This window comes from Oxyura jamaicensis, chromosome 1 (assembly GCF_011077185.1).
Source record: "Oxyura jamaicensis isolate SHBP4307 breed ruddy duck chromosome 1, BPBGC_Ojam_1.0, whole genome shotgun sequence".
Lineage (NCBI taxonomy): Eukaryota > Metazoa > Chordata > Aves > Anseriformes > Anatidae > Oxyura > Oxyura jamaicensis.
The window spans coordinates 198637893-198659149 of record NC_048893.1 but is presented as its reverse complement, the minus strand read 5'-3'; the positions used below and the strand labels follow the sequence as shown (position 1 = coordinate 198659149).

Genomic DNA, 21257 nt, shown 5'->3' with positions numbered 1-21257 from the left:
TGTTGCAGTAAGTGTGATTTCTACCACATAATGTAACCATTTGGAAGTCATTAATGCTCTGAGAAACACCAGTCTGGAAGCTGGATGTAGACCCCAGCTTGAGGAGGAGGAGGCAGATGAAATTGTCCCTCCTGGCTGCTTGTTGTCTCCCCAGGTAGAACTTGGTGTCTGCAGCTCCAGGAGGAAACGGGGGAGGATTTGGGATAGGTCCCTAAAGCTGCCCTCCCCAGCATCGCTTTTACATGTGGGGTCAGTAGGGTGAGGCTGGTAACAAGAGCAGGAGTTTATCTCCTATATAATTGTGGAAGTGCCTTGTCACAGCTTGGATTAAGGAACATCACAGGTCGGGGAGGACGTGTGTGACCCCACAAGCTCCCTTGCTGTAGGTTTTCAACCACTTGTGGCTGTAGGGCAGAGCTGGGTGCTGGAAGTCCAAGAAACCGAGCCTAACGTGAAGAGGACTTTCCCAGCTCAGCCTCCTGGTGCTGGGAGCCCTGCCGAGCTCTCACAAGCCGTTTGGGTGCTGAGCCCCATGTCGGAAGGGAAGCTGGAAGGGAACATCTGGAAGGGGGAGCTGGCCAACTAGATGGTGGTGGCACTGCCGCGATGTGCTGCCATCCCATGTCCATGTCCTTGTCCCACGAGAGCCTGGCAATCAAACTGTCGTCCTGCATCCTGCTCCTCCCCTCGTGAAACTTCACAAAGCCGGGCACCAGGCAGACTGGAGACCTTGGAACGTACCCCAAAAGTGCCTGAAAAAGTGGTAACGGGCTTGGTGGCTCTGCCAGTATTTCCCTCAACACCATTACTTGAGTGTTTATTTTTTTATTTTTTATTAATTTATTATCTTTTTCCTGGGACTCTGTCCCTATTTTCCACCTGCATAGGAAGGAAATCTACCTGTGGTGATCTCAGAGGGATCTACCACAGCTAAACCTGCGCTTGGAGACGTGGAGCCTGCCCCAGATCTTTAAACTTTTACTTTTTCATACCTAAATTCAGCGTTTTCACTTCTGAGCGCCTGTGCAGCTCTGGAGTAGCCCTACTGGCAGAGGCAATGCCTTGTGTGAGACCAGGAAGAGGAGAAGCTTTGGGGAACACACAGCATCAGGTCTGAGCCAGACCCAGCAAACTGGGAGCTAAATCCTGGTGGGAAGAGTAAACAGGGTCTTAGCTTATTTGGGAGCACAAGTGGGGGAATGAGCAGGAGGAGAGGGAATACGCTGGGAGGTACAAGAGAGGAAGAGAGTTTTCCCTGATGCATGTGGTAGTGAAACTGCTGCACTTTATAGAAGTGATGTTTTTCCTGCATCCCTGATGTTTAGGGCCCAGAGCGGTCCGAAGTTTTGGTCCCAAGGCTCATCTTTGGGGAGAATTTAGAGCTTGAACTCCGTGAGCTTGCCGGGCTTTACTGGCTGCTCCCTTCCAGTTCCCGGGGCTGTGATGCCCTCTCCTGGCAGCTGCACGGGGGAGAATTCCTCTTTGTGTTTCCCTGCTGCACTGCAAGGCTCCAAGTTTGGAGGCTGAAGGCAGCCAGCACACCCCAGCAGGCATCAGGAGATGGTTGTGGTGCTCCAGCACAGTTCCTCCTGGCCATCATCCTGCATCCTCCACCTCCATCTGCTCAACGTTTGTGCCACGATCTGGGGGGAGGTGTCCTGCACCTCGCCTCGAGTGTTGGGTGTTGAAGGGTGAGAAGTTGGGCAGAAGGGCGAGAAGACCCTGGTGAGGTCAAGTGCCACCAAGCGCAGCCTGGGCGGTGGGAAACACCGAAGCTGGAGCACCAAATCTGAGCCCCTCCAACCTCAGTAGGGCTCCAAGCAGCTGGTGCAGGTCCCTGAATTGCCCAGCCATGGGGTTTGTAACCCAGGGGTGGGGGAGCCTCGCTGTGATGTCCCCGCTGGGTGGAGCAGGGTGTCCGTACAACCCAGGGGCCACCAAGGGAGGGACAAACGCCTTGGTCCAGATTCACCCACTGAATCTGGAGGAGTGTGACACAGGAGGAGGCAGCGCAGAGCACGCAGAAAACAAAGCAAAACCCCACTGTGCTCCCTTCCTGACATCCAGCGGGGTCCCCTCGTCGTTCCCCAACTCACTCTGCTCAGGTGCAGAAATATTTGGCATTTTGCTGAGCTTTTCCCAAGGGTTTTCGTTCCTCGCTGGTCCTCGAATCTGCTTCGCTGAGACTTCCTTGGACCAGTGGATTAACACAAGTTGCATTCTCCTGTTTTACCTGCATTGCAAACGCCGAGTTGTGAGAAACAAAGTTGTGTTTTTGCAGTAGAGAATTACTTTTCCGTATTCCACGGTAGCTGTGTAGTCATAGTAAGGAGAAATGCTAAGCAGAGAAGTGGACAGTAGAAGGCCTCACTGCTCCAAAATAAGGCAGAGGCTTGAGAAAAACCAGGATGAGCAGCGTGGGAACAGTAAAACAAAGATCACAAGTTCTCAAAACATAAGAAAGGAGAAATTAAAGGGTTGAAAAAAAGAACAATTGTACAGATATGGTGTAGAGGAGTGTCGAGTAGCTTGTGAACCTGTAGTACTCAGCCAGTGAGGAAACAGGGGAGGTGCTCAGGCATTGGGTAATAGGGAATAAAAGGTTATGATCTGTTTACTAAAATGCGCTCCTGATTGAGGGGACACCCACCATTGCAATCGCAAATAAAACAGCTTCACAGAAGGTCCTGCCTGAAGAAAATTATTCGAGATTTTTCTCACAGTTATGGAGAGGGATAAGAAGGCAGTAGGAAAAAAAAATACCTACAAGGTTCATCTTCAGTGAACGTTCCTCCTCTTCATGCAGGCTCACACAGTTATTGTTGGGCATCCAGGACCACTTACACAGAACACAAACACCAACACTTCAACTATCCCTGCACAAGTGTTTCGAGTACCAGTTACAACTGTTCATGTTGTCTGCTGTCATTTTCCCCCTTTCATTTTTATTAGTTGTACATATTTTAAAGCCATATGAAATATATTCATTTTAGAATCAATTATTCCTAGAGCAAGTAGAGCACTGATGATGCTATCCGGAAATTCTGACAACATGCGTATTTTTAATTGCCTAACCTTGATATAAAATAATCCCAGTAACCAAACAAATTCCAGAGTACAGCAATGTGGCCCACAAAAAAAAAAAAACAGTAGAGTTTTTCCCCAGATCAAACAACAGATGTGGTGAAAAGTACATCCCAGATTGAGATTATTAAAACTTAATCAAAGTGCAATGGATTTAAGGAGAGGAATGAGTTCAAAGTATTTCTAGTAGCGATTTAACAATTATTTCTGTTATATTCTTAAGTGTAGTACTTCCTTTTTCAGGTCCCTGGATAATATTCAGTAGCTTCATTAAGGTTTAAGTCAGCATAAAAAGGGACGAATGCAGCTACAAGCGGACACGTACCGAAAAGCTATTTCATAAGCCATACCTGAAAATTCATCGTGGGAAATAATTAAAGTGGACAATTCAGAAAACTTTACAAAAATACTTCTTTTTATTAAAAGCAGCAAAGTTCAAGCAGAACAATACACAGAATGTAAACATCACTAAGTTCAGCTCCAGCCTGCTGAACCTTCGAGAAAGTCTACACTAAATGCGTCTACCACACTAGCGAGTTAACAGACTATATTTTAATTTGAAAATATATTTTCTACTTTGAAGTAAGAAAAAGTAACTTATCGTAGTCTGTCCCAGCGCCAGATACTGGCATCGTCACACACAGCTATAAGGATACTGCTATCCCTGCTAAAGCTGGTTTGTCGAATGGCAGCAACACATTTAGGATGAGTAAGAGTCGTACACCTATAAATAAAAGAAAATTATTCAGCTGCAGTGTTAAATCTGCACTTGCTACGACAAGTGCTGTTTCACCACCGTCTTACTTATGTGACCTAGGAAGAGTTTGAAGGGCAGCAGGACTGCACGCTCTGTGACGTATTTTGTATTCCAAGCCTGGAGTTGGGAGAGCAGCGATCTCCTCTTCACCCATTGCCATTTCTCAAGAATCTTCATGGAAGCATGGACTGAAACCTTACTAAATCACGTTATTTACACCTTGGTCATCGATGTTCTTTTCCAATCGTCAGGAATAAAATATGGCAATTGGGTGATTCAAGACTGCAGCATTTTTGAGAAATTTGGCTAGGCACTCACATAAATATATATTTACACATATATGCATGCAACCATGCAGTTATGTGTGTATAAATTTCATGTTTGTGTGCATACACACACACAAACATGCCATAAAATCACCTGGCCACACAGGCAGGGAACTGAAAAGCCATACTGTTTTTGTCACACCACACTCATAGCTAGCCTTTATATTCTCGCTACTCTAGTCCCTTCATCTATTTCTCCTCTGTCATGTGCTACACTCTGCTACCATCTCCTAATTGCTTTGTAAGTTTTCCACCTAATTAGTGTGTAAGCTCTTGGAGGAAAACACGTTCTTTCACCGCATCTTCACACAGTGCCCAGCACAATTTGATTGGGACCTCTTGGCACTGCTGTAATATAGGTAACAAAATAGTTTAAATAAATGAATAACGTTAACCTTCAGGGACTCAGAACCTTTATTCACCTAGTAGTTAGAATGGAAATGGTTACCACTGCTCAAGAATTCCTGTAGTTATCAGTAAAGAAAAAAGGGTAGTGCCCCAACGCCCTTTCTCAACAAAACTACGATTAAACATGAAGTACTCACTTGGCTTTATGAGGATCTTCTATTTCTAAATCCCAAACGTAAAGTTTGCCGACCTGATTGCCCAGAGCAAGCATCTTGAAAAGCAAGCAGAGAATATGCAAGTTTTGCAATGTTATCCTGAGGAACTGGAAGTCAGAACTTTATAAAGGCTCTTTAGCTAAGTTGTATCCGAGTATTTGAACATGAATGGCTTAACGAGTTTATTGAAGGAGTTAGAACTGCTACATAATTTGCCTTCTTTCTCCCATTTTATTACTCCTCTCTGCAGATGAGGAGATACCAATTTCATATAAAGCCATCTGCAGCAGAGGAACTCTCCCCTCAAACAGCACATCACATGAGCCAGGACTTGTGCCATACACACAAATATGGAATCAGTGGAAATCTACGCACCTTCCAATGCAGCAAGGTCCAAGCTCTCACGTACCTTTTGCCAGAAATCCATTGAAAACCTCATGTACCATATATCGCACTGGCTGTAATCAAATCTCCCAAGTATGGTCACGTTTGACTCACTTGGCTTGATTTTATCTATATCATCTTCCATTTTGCCAGGTTTCCAGCACACAATGGCATTTTCACAAGACTAGGGAGGAACAGTGAACACAAAAGAGTTACCTATATTTATTTATACTGTACAGCATTCAGTCTAGCTATAATTATAGCCTAATATTTCCTGTCATAGCTTCCCCAACAGCACTAAACAAAGTAAACGTGAAAAATCTCACCTTTGTCCTTAGATCACAGCCACACCACCACCACCGTGTCGCTGCCCTTTGCTGGGAGCCCGCTGCCCTCACAGCTCTGCCAGAAAACCGGATTGCAGGAGCCCGGAGCCCTCCCTCACCCACTTCACTCAAACACACTTTCAGGAGCAGTTTAAATTAACCTAGATTTGAGGATTGTTCACCCAATCCCTTCAACCAACAGGACTTTGCATGCCCCAATTTCTGGCAAAGAGGCAGCGACACCACCGAGCTTAATACCTGCAAGCAAACATCACTTGGTGCTATCACACAGATCAAAGGAACTCCACTACGTGAACCCTCGTTTCTCCCTTTAGCTGCAGGACCCCTCACTCTTGTAGCTGCATAGCCTCTCTCTGGACATTTCACACAGACCCTGGTTAGATGGCACCCCTGTTCTTTTAGCAGATCTATGACTGCAGCAATAATTCTACTTTTTAGGGAAAAGTTGCTTACCCACACATCCCAACAACTGACAAAATTCACGATGTGCTCCATAAAATCATTTACCGCAGCAGCGTGAGTTAACCTTCCACCCAAATCCCAGTAAAACTTCTCTCGTTTGCTTATTCTGAGGTTCTTAAACAGTAGCAAATAGCTGAAAAAGCTGCTACTTTACCTTGGAAAGGATTAGATCTCCCAACCATCGTACACAGTCAACGTAGTTCCTATGGATGTCTCTCGTGGAAAAGTCAGGAAAGTGAATTTTCTGAGAAATGAAAGGCCTACGGAGAAAACAGCCAAGTGAGGTTCAGGGAAATCCAAGTCCAGTTTTTAACGGCCAGTTTTAACATATCTCAGTGTTAAAAGGACAAGTCTGTCTTTTTGTTGTTTTAACGATTTTCTAACAAAGTAGATTTTGTATGCCCTTTTTTTTTTTTTAAAATAAAATTGGAACAGTCCATTTTCATCCTCATTCCTAACAAAACAAACTGTTTCCCAAAACGTTTAACTGCAGGACTGTACAGAGACAGTGCTAAGCAAAACCTTCAGACGCTGCATCCTTCAGATGCTGCACACAGCTCCCATGGCTAAATACCTCAAGAACTGGTTAAATCCCAGTTTTCCTGATGCTTCTTCTGCAACATTTAAATTGTTAAAGAGAAAGGCACACTAAAAAAAAAAAGCATTTTTTAAAGCATCATTTAATATTTGGTAACATTACCAAAAAAAGCGAGAGCATTTTCACAGCTAGTCTCATTGCTGAACATGTTCAGTGTGTTTTAGACTCTTCAATTCTCTCAATGGTTTAACTGGAAGTTAAGATTAAAAAATTGATGAACTTCATAAAGGAGGACTTATCTATCACGTATCTAGTAGTTACATTTACTGTTTACTTGACAATTTGCTCAGATTTGAGGTCAGATAAGAAAGTGACAAAAATTAAATGTATTACTGCATAAATGCTTTTGTCCCAGCCCCAAAGTCAGATAAAAGATACGGTAATTAGTGATAAATACACAACTTAAAACTAAATTATTTACTATTCTTAATTACACAGGTTTGATTCCCTCCTAGAAATTTTGAGGCAAGAGGAAGAGAAGCCATTGGCACGTCTTAAAATGAAATACAAGCTTTGGTTAAAAATGATGGCGATGATCCCACAACATTTCCTAGTCAAGCAGATAATTACAAAAATCATTAAGATATTTAAGTGTCAGAACTTTGAATGCAATACAATTCTACTGAAGCAAACAGCAGAAAGACATCTTCCATAGAGATTCAGCACCCCCACAATCACTCACTATCTCCAAGAACTCCCGATTTCTACAGGAATTAATCTGGGCTGTTGATGAGCATATTTATTTCGCAAAGACAGCCAAGAAGATGAAGACTACGTACCTGTTAGTTTTATTTGGATTGTACTCATAAGACTCTTTGATGGCATTTATCATTCTCTTGGAATTGATTCTCCAGAGTTTTAGAGAGTGATCCATCCCACAGGACATGATTTTTTCACCCAGAAGATCATAATCCTACGTATATGAAATAATTTTGAGCACCCCCAGCCTAAGCTGCATTATATCAACTCAGATTTTATTCCATCATTTCCATCAAAACAGCATCTTCTGCGTACAGAATGCAATAAAACTGCATACTTCAAATAGAAAAAATACTAATAACTGAATCCTGCTCACTGCAAAGAAGCATAGGAGCTTAATAACTATAGTTACCCTCCCTCAAGAAAGAGGCATATGCAACAGCACTGACAATGAATGAACCTGCTGCTCGTGCTCTCCCTCGGTAAAATCCTTAGGTTTCATTCTATGGAGCAACCTTGGCAGAACTCCAGGGCTGCTACTTGGGTGATGGGTATTTACAACTCCCGGAGAACACAGCATCAGGTTTCATGTAGGTACACCCCTCACCTTTCGGGTCACACAACAGCAAAGGAAACAGTTGTTAATAGGAGTATTGAAAGGTAACGATTCTAGTCGGTATTTGCTGTTTGCAGCCGCTGGAAAGCAGCGTAACTCACCTGCAATAACTTTTTTCCTTCACTACCACATCTCAAATAGGTTTATTGGCTCTTGCTGCTTTGGCTTGATAACACCTCAAGAACTTTAGAAGTGGGACCATAATGAAGATTTATTACTCCTTCTAGCCCCACTGAGCTCTGCTTTGTTCACGTCTCGGCTGCACTGAGAGAATTGGCTACTGAAATATACAGCAAGTGAACACCTGTCCTGCTTATTGAGAGGTGGACAGATCAAACCCCTAGATTTCATCTTATCTACCCCTTAAACAGCATTGATGCGCTTCAGGGTTTTTGTTTTTCAGTAGGTATAGTATGAAAACAGTGCACAGGAGGATAAAGAGTTGCATATTACAGGCTTACTACCCTTTGTAAATCTACATCACTGCCCCACAGTCTTCCACTTACTGCACTTAACACCTCATCCCTGTGCCCTTCTACTCCTCCAAATATTGCAACCAGCGTGTCTGTCTGGATGTTCCACAGTCTCAATGCATGATCTATAAAGAACAAATAAAGTTACATGCTGCTTTTTACACGTACATATGAATAATATATTTCAGCTTCACCACTTTCAATACAAGGTGTTCATGTAAACATTTAAAAGGCACTTAATTCTTCCTCAGTTGTTAGAAACAATGGAACTGCATTAACTAAATTGCCGTTACAACTAAGCTACCGTTAGCGTAATTCTGTAATTGAGAAAGCGTGCCCGTCCCCCTCCCCTAGGGATAGCTTCTACCGAAATATACGTAGGTCTTTAGGTCTTCTGAAAAAGAAAGAGTCTGATCTTGGACAAGTATGCCTTTATTCAGTCTTATCTCAAAAGGAATTTTGTATTTCAAAGAAGAAAATGTCAAGTTTAAGTCATTCTTACATCAGCATTCATAAAGCTTTTATTTTCCTTTTTAAAAAAACCCTTTAAACAATTATTCTTTATGAATCACAGCCTGTAGGGATGGGAGTTACTGTTTCCATAAACAATATGCATTTCAAAGTCAGTCGGGCTAATCCACTTGTTTAAAGGAAGTTTAAACAATTTCTAATGAAGAAACTCTACCGTATTTCCCGTTTAGGAATGGGAAATACCTCTCGTGTATTTCCCATTTGGTTCCACAAGTACACTGCACTGAATTACAGTAACACCAACTGGAAGGCCACACAGGCCCAAACATTGTCCTCTTTTTCTACTCATCTCTCAGCCAAGCAGTTCTGAGAGCCCAGGACTCTCTCACCTCACACCCAATTGTAGACAGCAGCCTGTCCAAGATTACACGTTACCTTTCACGGCACTATGGCTGATTTCAAAATGGCACCAAAAGGACAACATAAAGACCTCTAGAAATTCAAAAGCACAAACTTGAGGTTCCCAACCCTAATTCTCAGTAACACTGAAGTCAAAACTCCCCTTGTGGTACCAGCCCTAGTGTTCCTGAAGGCTTAATTCTTGAGGCAGATCAAGTATCCCCTAACAAAACAGTCAAGATTAGCAAGTTGTGACTGTTTAGACTGGTCGAGCCCACGAGACACCAGACCAAAAACCGCTTCTCCCTTCCCTAATATCCTTTTTACGCAAAGTCCAATTAAAGTCAGAGCTGCTCTTGACAGAGGGAATCAAAGTTTTGCCCATGAACAGCGGTGAATGCCATCTGCAACTGTGCGACATTCCCACTAGATGGCAACACGCTTCAACAGTTGAAAACAAACCAAGTAACTTGAAGAAAGGAAAGAGCAACTCCAATTCTCACATTTCTTCTCTAAAAAAGCAGCGCTACTCGCAATCCTGTTGCACCACAGGTGGAGTTTAGTGTAGGCCATGGACTTAAATACGTGCATGACGTACAGCCATAAGGAGCAAGGTTTGCTCTAGACTTTAAAAGGTAAACTTGGTCAGTGCCATTAACAACATTCTCAAAGACTTGAGAGATTTTGGCCATTTTCAAGACCAAAAATCCAATCCAAAGTACCCTGATTTATACAAAAACAAAAAAGAGTTTTTATTTTCCTCACCTTTGCTAACAGATAAAAGGAGATTTGGATCTCTTGGATGGAATTTCAGTTCGTTGATTGCGTTTCCATGGCCCACGTAGTGCTGGGATAGAATTCAGAGACCAAGTTATCATTTCCCTTCATGTTTACATGCATCTAGAAGACACGTTTCATGCCTTACTGCAACACAAGCTACGTCCCGAAGTTCTGAGCACTCACCTTTATGCACTGCATTGTAATAGGGTTAATTATCCTAATAATACCCCTGGACCCTGCCACAGCAAGCAGAGGATGGCTTGTATTGCTATCGTACGTCCACGCACAGGTGTAGAAGTTTTCATCTGCCTACAACATCTCGTGTTAAGGAACCCAGAAGAACCCAGACTTTTGGTTTGCTTTTGAGCAAAAGAGACTTTTTAATTTTAAAACCAACTGACTTTTTAAAAACAAACTTGTTGCTATTTTATTCAAGTGCCAAGGAGTCTGTGCTGGCCCAGCAACAAAAAAGATAAAAGTTTGATTGTACATCTGCAAATATCAGCAACATTGACTTTTCTACAGATGTTTCCTCACTTCTGTTCCATAACACACAAGGAACACCTCTCTCTTGGCATCACTTTTCATCCTCTTTCTCCAAACCACGGAAAGGCTGGGAATAAAAGTGAGGATGAATCAAGACCAACTGACCAACACACATTGGTTTTATATCCAGTTCCAGTCCAGAAAGAAGCTGAGACCACTGTAGAACAGTGAATGTGAAACACAGCACAGATTAGTGTTAGGAAGATCAAATCAACAGAGAATTGGTTTTCAAATATTTAAATACAGCACATTCCACGAGCCTGTGTTCCTAATATTATTTCAATAGGACGGACCCTGGGATGTGCAAAAGAAAGACTTGGACCTAACATGAGGAATGTGCCACATGAGCAGAAGTATGAAATCGCAGACAAAACCTTTGTGTTATTTTTCCTGCAAAGCCTCTTCATCTGATAAAGAGGAAACAAACAAGTGCGTTTTTAGCTTAAAAGGATACGTCAGCATCCACGTAGGACTGCAACAGACGGATTTCTCCTTGGGAATGACATTCATATAAGGTAACCTGGGAAAAAAGAGAAATTGATGCTTACTTGTGATATTTCAAGAAGTAATCGCATGCACCCATATGTTAACTTCCTTATGGAGAGAGGCAGAGTGCTTTTATGGCCCAGCTCTCATCCATTACCTGTTTGTTCCTCACGGGTGGGAATGGTTTGATACAAGGTGCTCACAGCAGTTTAACACCACTCCCAGATGTGGGCAGTCCTTCCCACGTATGGCTTGACTTGTCTCAGTAAGGTTAAACTCTATCTGTAACTGGTTACGCTGCAGCCACCTCCAACCCGAGGCAGTCTTTTACACGAATATTTGATACCCAGTTTAATCTTAGTTTAGCACTTTTGGTAACTGTCAGGTGGAACAAGCCAGGAAACGAAAGGCTTCTTGTTTATTCACAACACTTCCACAGAATGCGCTTCAGGAGTTATTTTCAAGACTGAAATGACATAGAACCTTCTCCATAAAAAGCCCATAAAGACACTCCCCACAGGCCTTTAATTTAGCTGCTGAGCTACCTGGCTTCCTCGCAGACACTTCTCATCCCACTTTAGAGCATACAAGCGTTTGGAAACAGTAACGCATACAAGGAGTAATTTTAGTGACAAGATTCATTTATGCACCTGTCTTCCTTCCTCTCTGTTTACCTCGCCAGAGGAACTTCCATCACCATACAGAGGCTAACTCCCAAATAGCTACAGCATGACATCACACAACAATTCAGAGGCTGTGCCTCTCCCAGATAACAGATGCTACGTAGCTCAGAAGTAAAGCTTGCTATACGAAGGATCTTGTGTCAGTACTCAACACAGGTAAAGGGTTTGGTTGAAACCAGGAATGCAAACAAAAGCACACGGAAGGGCTCATGGTTGAGAACAGATTACTCACTCTGTTGCTGCCCACAGTGGCGAAAACGAGAGGATCACCTTCTTTACTGTGCCAGTTGAACTGGACTCCAAACAAAGGCTGACCATGGTCCTCCTGTAGATGCAAAGTAAGATTAGAGACAAAATAAATAAAACCCTCAGACACATTATTTTTGTGAAACTCAGCTGTGGTGGCAAACAGTTTCATTGCTACGTTTTCCTCCAACTACCAGGTTCCCATCCAGGATCATTTCAGATAGGGAAGAGTTAAAAAGAAGTTTTGTAGTGTCACATTTTCACTGGGCTCTCTTATGGGAGGCTAAAGAAATACTTCTCCTCCCCCCAAAAAAGGTTTTAAACAGGGAAGGTGAAGAAGTGTCGTCTCACAGTTATGGCCACAAGTTGGCAGAACTCCTGAGTTATGTTTGCAGCTCTGCTGTTTACTTTGTTTGGCCACTACCAACAAGGAAAGCTTCTAAGGCCAGGTCTATGTGCATTTTTATTACTTTCACACACAGATTTACAACTTCACAGAGGAGACCTGCAAGGACCAAGAAGAATTACGCTGGTGTAACAGTGGAGAAGGGTTACGTTTAGCTAGCGCAGTTAGGTCTTGCAGCTCTCTCACAGATTTGATGAACTAACTCCAGCACATCACAAAGCTGCTGCAAAGTTTATGTCTACAAAGTGTTTTCAGATCTCCTTCAAGAACAGTCACCAGAAGAATGTCAAGAATTATTTTTAAAGAGCTTACATCGGTTTAAGAGAAGAAAAAAAAAGCAGATATGTTTATGAATTGTGATGAATCTGGTGGTGCTTGTTATTAATTGATAACAGTGTTTTGGCCTGTCCTGACAGGATGTTTTCAGTAAGAATAATGTTCATCAGAGTGCCTCCCCACAGGGGACCGTCTGGGACAGTACAGGCAGGAAGGAAGTGTCTCATGAAGGCTGTTAAGCAGCCTTCAAATGGTAGGGCTTCAGAGACAAGACGAGAAATATTAGCCCTGGCAGCTCTGACCTATGCAAGAACCAAAGAATGAATTTGAGGAGGGGGCAGGGAGTTCAACACTTCTCAGAAAGAGCTTACCAAGAAGTAAGGAGGGCCGGAAGAATTTAAAGTAGGCAGTATTTACTGAGAAAAGCAGTATCTGTTATTACCTCGACAGGCAGAGCTAGAAAGAGACAGAAGAAAATCTCTGAGTGAAGGCCCTCCTGCATTTCTTAAAGAAAGGCTGTAATTTTCAAAGCTGAATACAGATTAAGAAGAATTGTTCAGAGTTCAACTCAAAGTATTACCCGTCAGAACATGAAAGGACAAACCAGTGGTTTTGTGGGATGGGGGAACAGGGGAAAAGCAGCAAGGTCATTAACGACCCCAGGACAGAAGAAAAAAGCAGGTATTAGGCACCAGTAAAGCTTTACAGCTTAGTTAGAGATGTAGAATGAGGAAAACACTTGGGTGTCAATCTGAAGAAGTTAAGACTTTCCTCGTCTAACCTGCCATCATCCTCACTGGTCAGAGAGCGCACATACTGTTTTGATGCTGTTTATCTGCTCTTTGTTCCAGCTGCTAACAATGAGCCAGGTTTTTAAAAGTTTACACTGTTAGGTGCTGCACATTCTGGTTATCACAAGGTAACCAGGCAGAAGGGTTTGACCTGCATGCTGCCTCAAGAGTCGAACTGAGAAATGCCACCTTGACCCCGATATAAATAAGGGGCACAAAACCCGAAGTACTCAGGTTCTTTGTGCACCAGACAGAAGGAGCAGAAACAAACAGACCTCCAGCTGCTACAAAAGGAGATAATCAGTGGTTAGTTCCACCCTTACTCACCCAACGCCAACGCAGGTTCAGGCAAAGTAAGACTAGAGCTGCCTTTAGACAGAAGGCAGGGAAATAACCACCAGGCCAACACAGCCGAAAATAACCGCCTGTACTTACACGAGCACACTGTACAGTGCTAGCGAGGCACCAACGGACCACACATGCACTTCCAGTTCCCTCAAGTGGAAGCAAACCTTCCTGGCGGTGGTTTTAGTTAGCTTTCCCTTTCAGGGTAACAAACCAGGATCCTGCGTGGGGCTGGTTCCTGATTCCCAGCTCAGGGGACGGCGAGTAGAGGCTGAGTGACATCGGCCTGCTAACAGCTACTGAGGCACACCCTAAACAAGAGCAAAGGGTCGGGCAGATGATGGCATTGTTCTGAAGGGAGCACATCAAAGCAGAATTCTTTGCTGAAAGATCTGTAAAAAATATTATACACAGATGTATGTGAGGATGTGCTTCTGCTCGCGCTATATGCTCATTTATAAACGTTGCCACTCAAGAGAGCAAAGATTTTTTTCAGGACGTGCCACAGTAACTCAGTACTGTAAAAAGCAATAAAAATAAAGCGCTTTTTGATTTCCTGTCATTTTCCAAGTTATATAGTTGTTTTCCTGATGCTTAAATTTCAGCCAAAATAACTTCCACACCAGTGTTTAAACAGCATATTTAGCAAGCAGTGTGTTTTTCAGGCTGAATCATAACCGTTTAACATTCAAAGCAGTGGGCAATGGCCATGTTTTCCTAAGGGGGGCAGGGAAGGGAAAAATAAAAGTAGGAAATTGAAAAAAAGCAAACAAACCATAATTTGTATACCTCTAAAGAACATTAAAATTCATTTCCATGTCTTTACATCATGTTGACTTCTCGTTAAGTTCAGCACATACATCTCACAGCATAGTTCAAAGGCAGAATGGGATACGTATGAGGTGATATCCGAAGAGCCACGTGTCTTTCTGAACCTATACACAACGTTCGATCACTGCACTTTATCTTCGCGGTATCTTCAAGATGAGTATGGAGGAACAGGAAAAAGAAAAGGAGGGAGGCTTCCTCAAAAATAACGTAAAAAAGACTGAGCAAATTTGGCCGCTACCTGGTCTTTAAACCAGTTCAAAGAGAAATGGTAGGACATAAAAAATACCCTGCTTAGAGTGAATGTGGCATTTCAGCCACGTTTGATTCCACTTGCACAGGAAGCTGGGGATTGCTTAACCACGCAGGGTGGTCCTTTGGCTCACCCCAGAGCGGGGATGAGGGGATGCTCTGTTTTGCTAAAAGAACTCAGTAAATACTAACCACTTTCGGATATCTGGTGTGTGGAAAGAAAACAAATATGCTCAGCAAAACTCAGGACTTGCTAAATGTCTGGGTGCTGGAAGGCCCGCGCCAGTGGCTGAAGCAAGACTTTAAGCCACAGAAAGCTCCGTCTGCGGGGGCGATGCCTGTGAATCACAGGAGCTGCTGCCTACCTAGGTCAAAGCGAAAGAGCTACTCTTCCTCCGCTGCCCTGAAAGAGAGAACGTGGGTTTTGAAGCACAAAAGTTAAGATCGACTTGCTTCCCAGACACTTTTGTCAACGTAACTTCATGTCGCAACTTCTCCAGTGGCAAAGCTCATTTAGGAGGTTTCCAGGCTCCAAATGCCTCGGCCCCTCCTGCTCAGCTACCCGTGAGGCAGTCTGAAGCCTAAGTTCAGGAAGTGTCATCAGCAAAGCTCAACGGTTGTTGAGAATGTGGGAGAAAGACAAACCTGCTACAGGAATTCTGCAGAAAATGCAGATGCATTGACGTCAACTTCTTGTTAGCCAAGTATAAAGTTTAACAGAACTCCCATCTTCTTCCAGGTCCAACTTCCCTTTATTTAGAAGTATCAGACAGCGTATTTACAGCTTTTGACACACAAATATCCCACACGAGGCTGGGGAAGAAAAGAACGCCCTGACAAGAATCCACATGAAAACAATCGACTCAGTTCGCTATAGCCTGCGACCAGCGCAGAAAACAATACCCTAAAACACAAGAATGGGGAGTAAAGATCATGAATCCCCATCCCTTGATGCCTCTAGGTAGTATGTGGGAATGTAAATCTGACCGACATCAGGTGTGACCACACAGTCACAACACTCCTGAAAAATTAACCACAGCACACAGCATACCTCTTATGTCAACTGCCTGACGACAGAAAGAAGCGTTAAAAGTGTGAGAAGAGTGCTGTCACTTAAGAAGAATGTTGTAGTTTATTTTTTAAGAATGTTTTGATTCCTTTTTAAAATACATTTCTTCAGGTAGAAAAGTCTGCATGAGTTCTGTGCTCTGCATCAAGCTGCCACATTTTCTTTGATATCCATCTGTTTATCTAGCATCTATCTCAATAACCACACCTTTGATGAAACAAGTAATTATAAAATACCGTATGTAAGTCTTTGCAAAAACGTAAAAAAATGGACTAACCGCAGCATTACCTACTGACTCCTATTTCCCAGCATTCTTTGTCTTCAGAACTTTGGGTATTCCAAATAAGAAAGGCACTTTCACCACATAAGCGTGGACCATAGACATTTTGAAGTATTCTCTGCTCTGTATATAATTACTTTGATGCTGTCACATAGTTTCTATCACTGCCAGCAGATGGTACCCGGCATCCCCAGGCCGAAGCTGACATGCACCTACCTTTAGGCTATTTACACATTTGAAGGAGTATTTGCACTTCTTTGACTTCCATTTTCCTTTCCCCCAGCTTTTTCTTCCCGGGGCGTTAGGAGTGTTTGTCGGGGTGTCCGGGCGCTCCGTGTTCGTACCGCTTTCAATGCTAACAGCATCATCCTGAAAACATCCCAATTGTACAGGATATAATGAGGGCTTGTTTCTTTTTTAATTTATTCATTTAGATTCACGCACTTAAATCCATTACTAACGTATTCCTCTCCAGAAACGGAACGTGAGTCACACGAGGGCTGGTCCAGAAGGGACATACGTGCACTGTGATCTGGTGAAGTTTCCTTGGAATACAGGAAGCCGCCCTTAGGAAACGTCCCAAGATAAAGTGGTTGCTTTCCCTGAAAAGCATCTCTGACGTAGATGGAACGAGTGCTTCCGAAGTAAGGAATGAAGAGGACGTTTGTGCAAAAGCATCAGGTTATGCCACGTCAGGAATCTCGCCCTTCTGGGAGATTTCTGGACACCCTCAGCGGCTTCAGGCAAAGCGCAGCCCTGCAGTAACGCACTTCTGCGGTAAGTCAGCACCGCCACTAGAAGAGGAAGTCCCACCCCTCCCTCCTGCTCTGTTCTACAGATTCCTGCTTCAACTTAAAGCTACATTTAAAAAAAGAGAGGCACCATAACATAAAAACTAGCTTCCTGTCCAATCCAGCCGGCCCTCCAACCATCAGCAGCCAGAGCCAAGGTAAGAAGGGGGAAGGCTGAAATAAGGGGTGAGCAAAACCACCACCCTTAACATAACTTGGTAGTTTTAGATCAATTTGGAGCAATTAACAGAAAATACTGTTTGCTCTGGCAGGCAAAAGGGCCTATCGTATCCCGGGCTGCACCAAGCACGGCATTGCTAGTGGCTGAGGGAAGGGATGGTCCTGCTCTGCTTTGGTACAGCCTCACCTCGAGCACTGGCTGCAGGTTTGGGCACCACAGTATCAGGACATAAAACTATCAGAGAGTGTCCAAAGGAGGGCTACGAAGATGGGGAAGAGTCTAGAGGGGAAGACTTATGAGGGACGACTGAGGTCCCTGGGTTTGTTCAGCCCAGAGCAGAGCAGGCTGAGGGGAGGCCTCATGGCGGCCTGCAGCTCCCTCACGAGGGGAGCGGAGGGGCAGGCGCTGAGCTCTGCTCTCTGGGGACAGCGACAGGACCCAAGGGAACGGCATGGAGCTGGGACAGGGGAGGGTCAGGCTGGGGGTTAGGGAAAGGCTCTGCACCCAGAGGGTGGTCGGGCACTGGGACAGGCTGCCCAGGGCAGTGGTCATGGCACTGAGCTGCTGGAGTTCAAGTGTTTGGACAATGCTCTCGGACACAGGGTCTGATTTTTGGGTGGTGCTGCGTGGAGCCAGGAGTCAGACTCCATGATCCTTCCAAGTCAGGCTATCCTGTGATTTTACAATTCCACATGCAGCCCGCCTGCACTACACCACTCACGAGCCCATCCCCATTCCCTGCATCGCCCATCACCGCACACTCCACCCGCACAACAAGCAATCCCCGCAGTTCCACACGAAAAATTCAGCTTTTTAAATTAACAAACATTTCCCCCCCCCCCCCCTAAAGTTAGCCTGGTCATCTTCCACCAGAAATTTGGGAGAAAACATCTCAAATAAAGCCATGCGATGACTACAGCTGAGCTTGGGGAGACAGAGGCAGCCTTTCACTAGAAGACATTCAGCGTAACACAAAGCTGCAGCAAGAACTCCGCTAGGAACATGGAGTAAGGGCAGCCGTAAGCGTTAGCACATCAATTCCCACCAAACATTGATGCTCTGTCCCAGCTTCACATCTGCACCACCAGAAGCGGGACAGACGTACGGGTCTTTGGTTGCCCAACAACTTTAGAAACCAGGACAACAAGAGGAGATAAAGGAAGGAAGACAACACACCATGAAGGCTGTAAGGGAACTGCCCGAGCCTGGAATCACTCCCAAAAGAGCCAGCCCTCCCCCAACAGGCACAGCTGGGTCTTCCAATTTCTTCTCTTCTACCCTAAGAAACTTCTGAGCTGTCCAAACTCTTCTCCCAAGAGTACTCGCTAGCAAGAGCCACAACACTTCACAGAACCTGTAACTACCTCACCAACAAACTTGCCTTTGGGATGCCTGTGGACCGAAAAGACAGATTTCCTCTGAATCAGTTCTGTTATGGCAAATCTGAGCAGAATCCAGACCTTTCCAGAGTGGAAGAGTTCAGTAACAACCCCTCAGAAACAGACTGCTTTCCCCTTTGAGACTGGTCTCATCTTCAGTACCCACACAGCCCACGTGCTAACCTACAACGAACACTAACGCAAGCCCCAAATCTGCCACCGTATCTCACTCAGATTCACAAACACGTGTATCTGTAGGGCAAACATACATTTTGTAGGTCTGCATGACCAGCTGGCAGACAGTGATGAGCAGCAAACGAGGCTCAGCAGCAGCAGGACACAGCACCTTGGAACCGTTCCCCCCATGAGCAGCACTTCCATGGGGTACTGGGGACGTGGTGTAGATCCCTCACTTTCTGGATGAGTGCTCTAACCAAGGAAAGGGTTCTGCAGGGATAACACCCGAGTAACCCCCCCACTTCAGCAACTGCTTGAGTTAGATACCTGAGATTGCCTTCTGGGCACGGAGCTATTCTGCACCAACCCTGCTACCTCAAGTCCTGAGCACTGGGTTTTAGCACAGCTCAGAATCCTAGAATCATTAAGGTTGGAAAGCCCTCCAAGATCATCTGGTCCAACCATCCCCCTACCACCAATGTCACCCACCAAACCATGTCCCCAAGCACCACGTCCAACCTTGCCTTGAACTCCCCCAGGGACGGTGACGCCACCACCTCCCTGGGCAACCCGTCCCAATGCCTGGCCGCTCTTTCTGAGAAGTATCCTGAAGAAATGCTCGGGGCTCACATCCTCACCCTTTGCAGCCGTCTTCTGCTGCCAGAGCCTAACCATTATCCCCTACTCCTCCTCCACCACTTACACGAAGTTTTACTCTACGACGTGGCCGTGAAGCCACATGACACGAGAAAGACCGCTGACTCTTTTTGCTGTTCCACAGGAAGAAAGACAAATGACAAGTGCCATTTTAACGCAGCATCTGAGCACCACTCGGGGCCTGAGCCCACTTTGGTCAGGGCAAGAGCCCACCGTGGGCCCCCAGTTCCCCCTCACCCACGTGGAGGCAAAGCAGAGGCGCCCCCTCAGCCCCATGCGGCTCCCCACAGCCGGGGTTCTCCCCTCAACAGCCCCCACAGGGGATCCCCGACCCCCTGAGGGCCCGGCCGGGGGGTCCAAGGCCGGGGCCCAGCCTCAGAACGATCGCGGCGCTGCCCCCTCAGAGCGGGACCGGGCCTGACCGCGGCCCCTTCGCCTCAAACCCAGCGCTTGTTCCCAGCTCGGGCCTCACGTTCTCGTCTCCGGACAGGTCCCCGGGGTTGCTGTTCTCGTCGCTGCTCAGCTTCTGCTTCTTGGCCGGCATCTCGGGCCCGACTCCCGCCGCCGCCGGGGCTTCTCCCCGCTCAGACATCTTCCCCGCCCCCGCCGCGCTGCCGCAAAGCGCGCCCGGGGAAGGTCGGCAGGACGCTGCCGGAAAGCAGCGCCGCGCCCGGCTCCGTAGGGAAAGCCGGGGCAGGTGCCACACTGCCGTAAAAGGGCCTTTCCCGCGCGGCGCCGCAGCGCTGAGGGGATGGGGGGAGTTGATGGAGCTCGGGGTTAAATAAAGGCGGTTTTAACTGCGCGGAGGCGTGCTGGTGTTTTATTTGGTTGCTTGTCAGATTGTGTAAGTGTGCTGTTAGGCCCCGTGGCAAGCTTGGCCGTCTGAGTGTGTGTGTGTGAATTTGTGTGTGTGTGTGTGAGGTGTTCTTGTCCCACAGTCCCTCTGTCACGCGATCCTAAAATTGTTAAGGTTGGAAAAGCCCTCCGAGATCACCTGGTCCACCCACCCCCCTACCACCAATGTCACCCACCAAACCATGTCCCCAAGCACCACGTCCAACCTTGCCTTGAACACCCCCAGGGACGGTGACCCCACCACCTCCCTGGGCAACACGTCCCAATGCCTGACCGCTCTTGCTGAGAAGAAATGTCTCCTCATTCCTAACCTGACCCTCCCCTGGCACAACTTGAGGCCATTCCCTCTGCTCCTATCACTGGTTACCTGTGAGAAGAGGCCGACCCCCAGCTCCCCACCCCTTCCTTTCAGGCAGTTGCAGAGAGCAATAAGGTCTGCGCTGAGCCTCCTCTTCTCCAGACCAACCCCCCCAGTTCCCTCAGCCGCTCCTCACAGGACTTGTGTTCCAGGTCAGTGGTCCCTCCGTCCATCTTTGTGCTGCTCTCAAGTGCCTTTTAATGTGCACAAAGTGTTTTTTTTTTTTGTTTGTTTGTTTGTTTTTTTGTTTTGTTTTGTTTTTTTTTTTGCTTCTTTTGCTCTCCAAAGAGCCCCACAAAGCGAGCACATGAGGCAGCCGGCAAGCCTTGGCACCTGCCTCGTCACCTCAGGCACAGCTGAAATACAGCAATAAAATCCTGTCCAAAACCCACCCGGCCCTCTGCGCTCCAGCAAACTTCTACGACGGCTGTAGATAAAACACTGCAGTTGTCAGATTTTAATTTATTCATCTCTAAAACCGCAGGTCCCAGAGTCATAATAATTATGAACAGTAAAAAAAAATAAATAAAAAATCACTACCAAAGGGGGAAAGTAATCTGCCCACAGGCACAATGTCTTATCTGCTTTTCTTGCAGGGGCAGAAACAAGTCTTTCCTCCCTGGGGGAGACATTCCGGTTGTGCAAAGTGGTTTCTTGGAGGGCAGTGACAGAGGTGAGCCTACCTTATCTAA

General features: G+C 45.6%; 1 protein-coding gene across 1 annotated transcript; it reads right to left on the bottom strand.

Moving 5' to 3' along the window:
* Positions 1-3477: 3477 nt before the first annotated feature.
* Positions 3478-19976, bottom strand: EED (embryonic ectoderm development). The gene is made up of 12 exons (XM_035329923.1): positions 19825-19976; positions 16384-16536; positions 11907-11999; positions 10960-11025; positions 10143-10268; positions 9945-10026; positions 8343-8434; positions 7301-7434; positions 6078-6183; positions 5140-5298; positions 4713-4786; positions 3478-3808 (listed from the first exon to the last, which is right to left on the bottom strand). The coding sequence occupies exons 1-12, from the start codon at positions 19942-19944 to the stop codon at positions 3682-3684; spliced, it is 1332 nt and encodes a 443-aa protein (XP_035185814.1). The 5' UTR covers positions 19945-19976; the 3' UTR covers positions 3478-3681.
* Positions 19977-21257: the final 1281 nt, after the last annotated feature.

What these genes read in the sequence shown, in the direction of transcription:
- EED (XM_035329923.1), bottom strand. Translation starts at nt 19,944, where the DNA reads ATGTCTGAGCGGGGAGAAGCCCCGGCGGCGGCGGGAGTCGGGCCCGAG. An exon ending in AATGTGTAAATAGCCTAAAG is followed by an intron (nt 12,000 to 16,383) that starts GTAGGTGCATGT and finishes TTGCATCTACAG; the next exon opens with GAGGACCATGGTCAGCCTTT. An exon ending in CCACTGTGGGCAGCAACAGA is followed by an intron (nt 11,026 to 11,906) that starts GTGAGTAATCTG and finishes CTTTTTTCCCAG; the next exon opens with GTTACCTTATATGAATGTCA.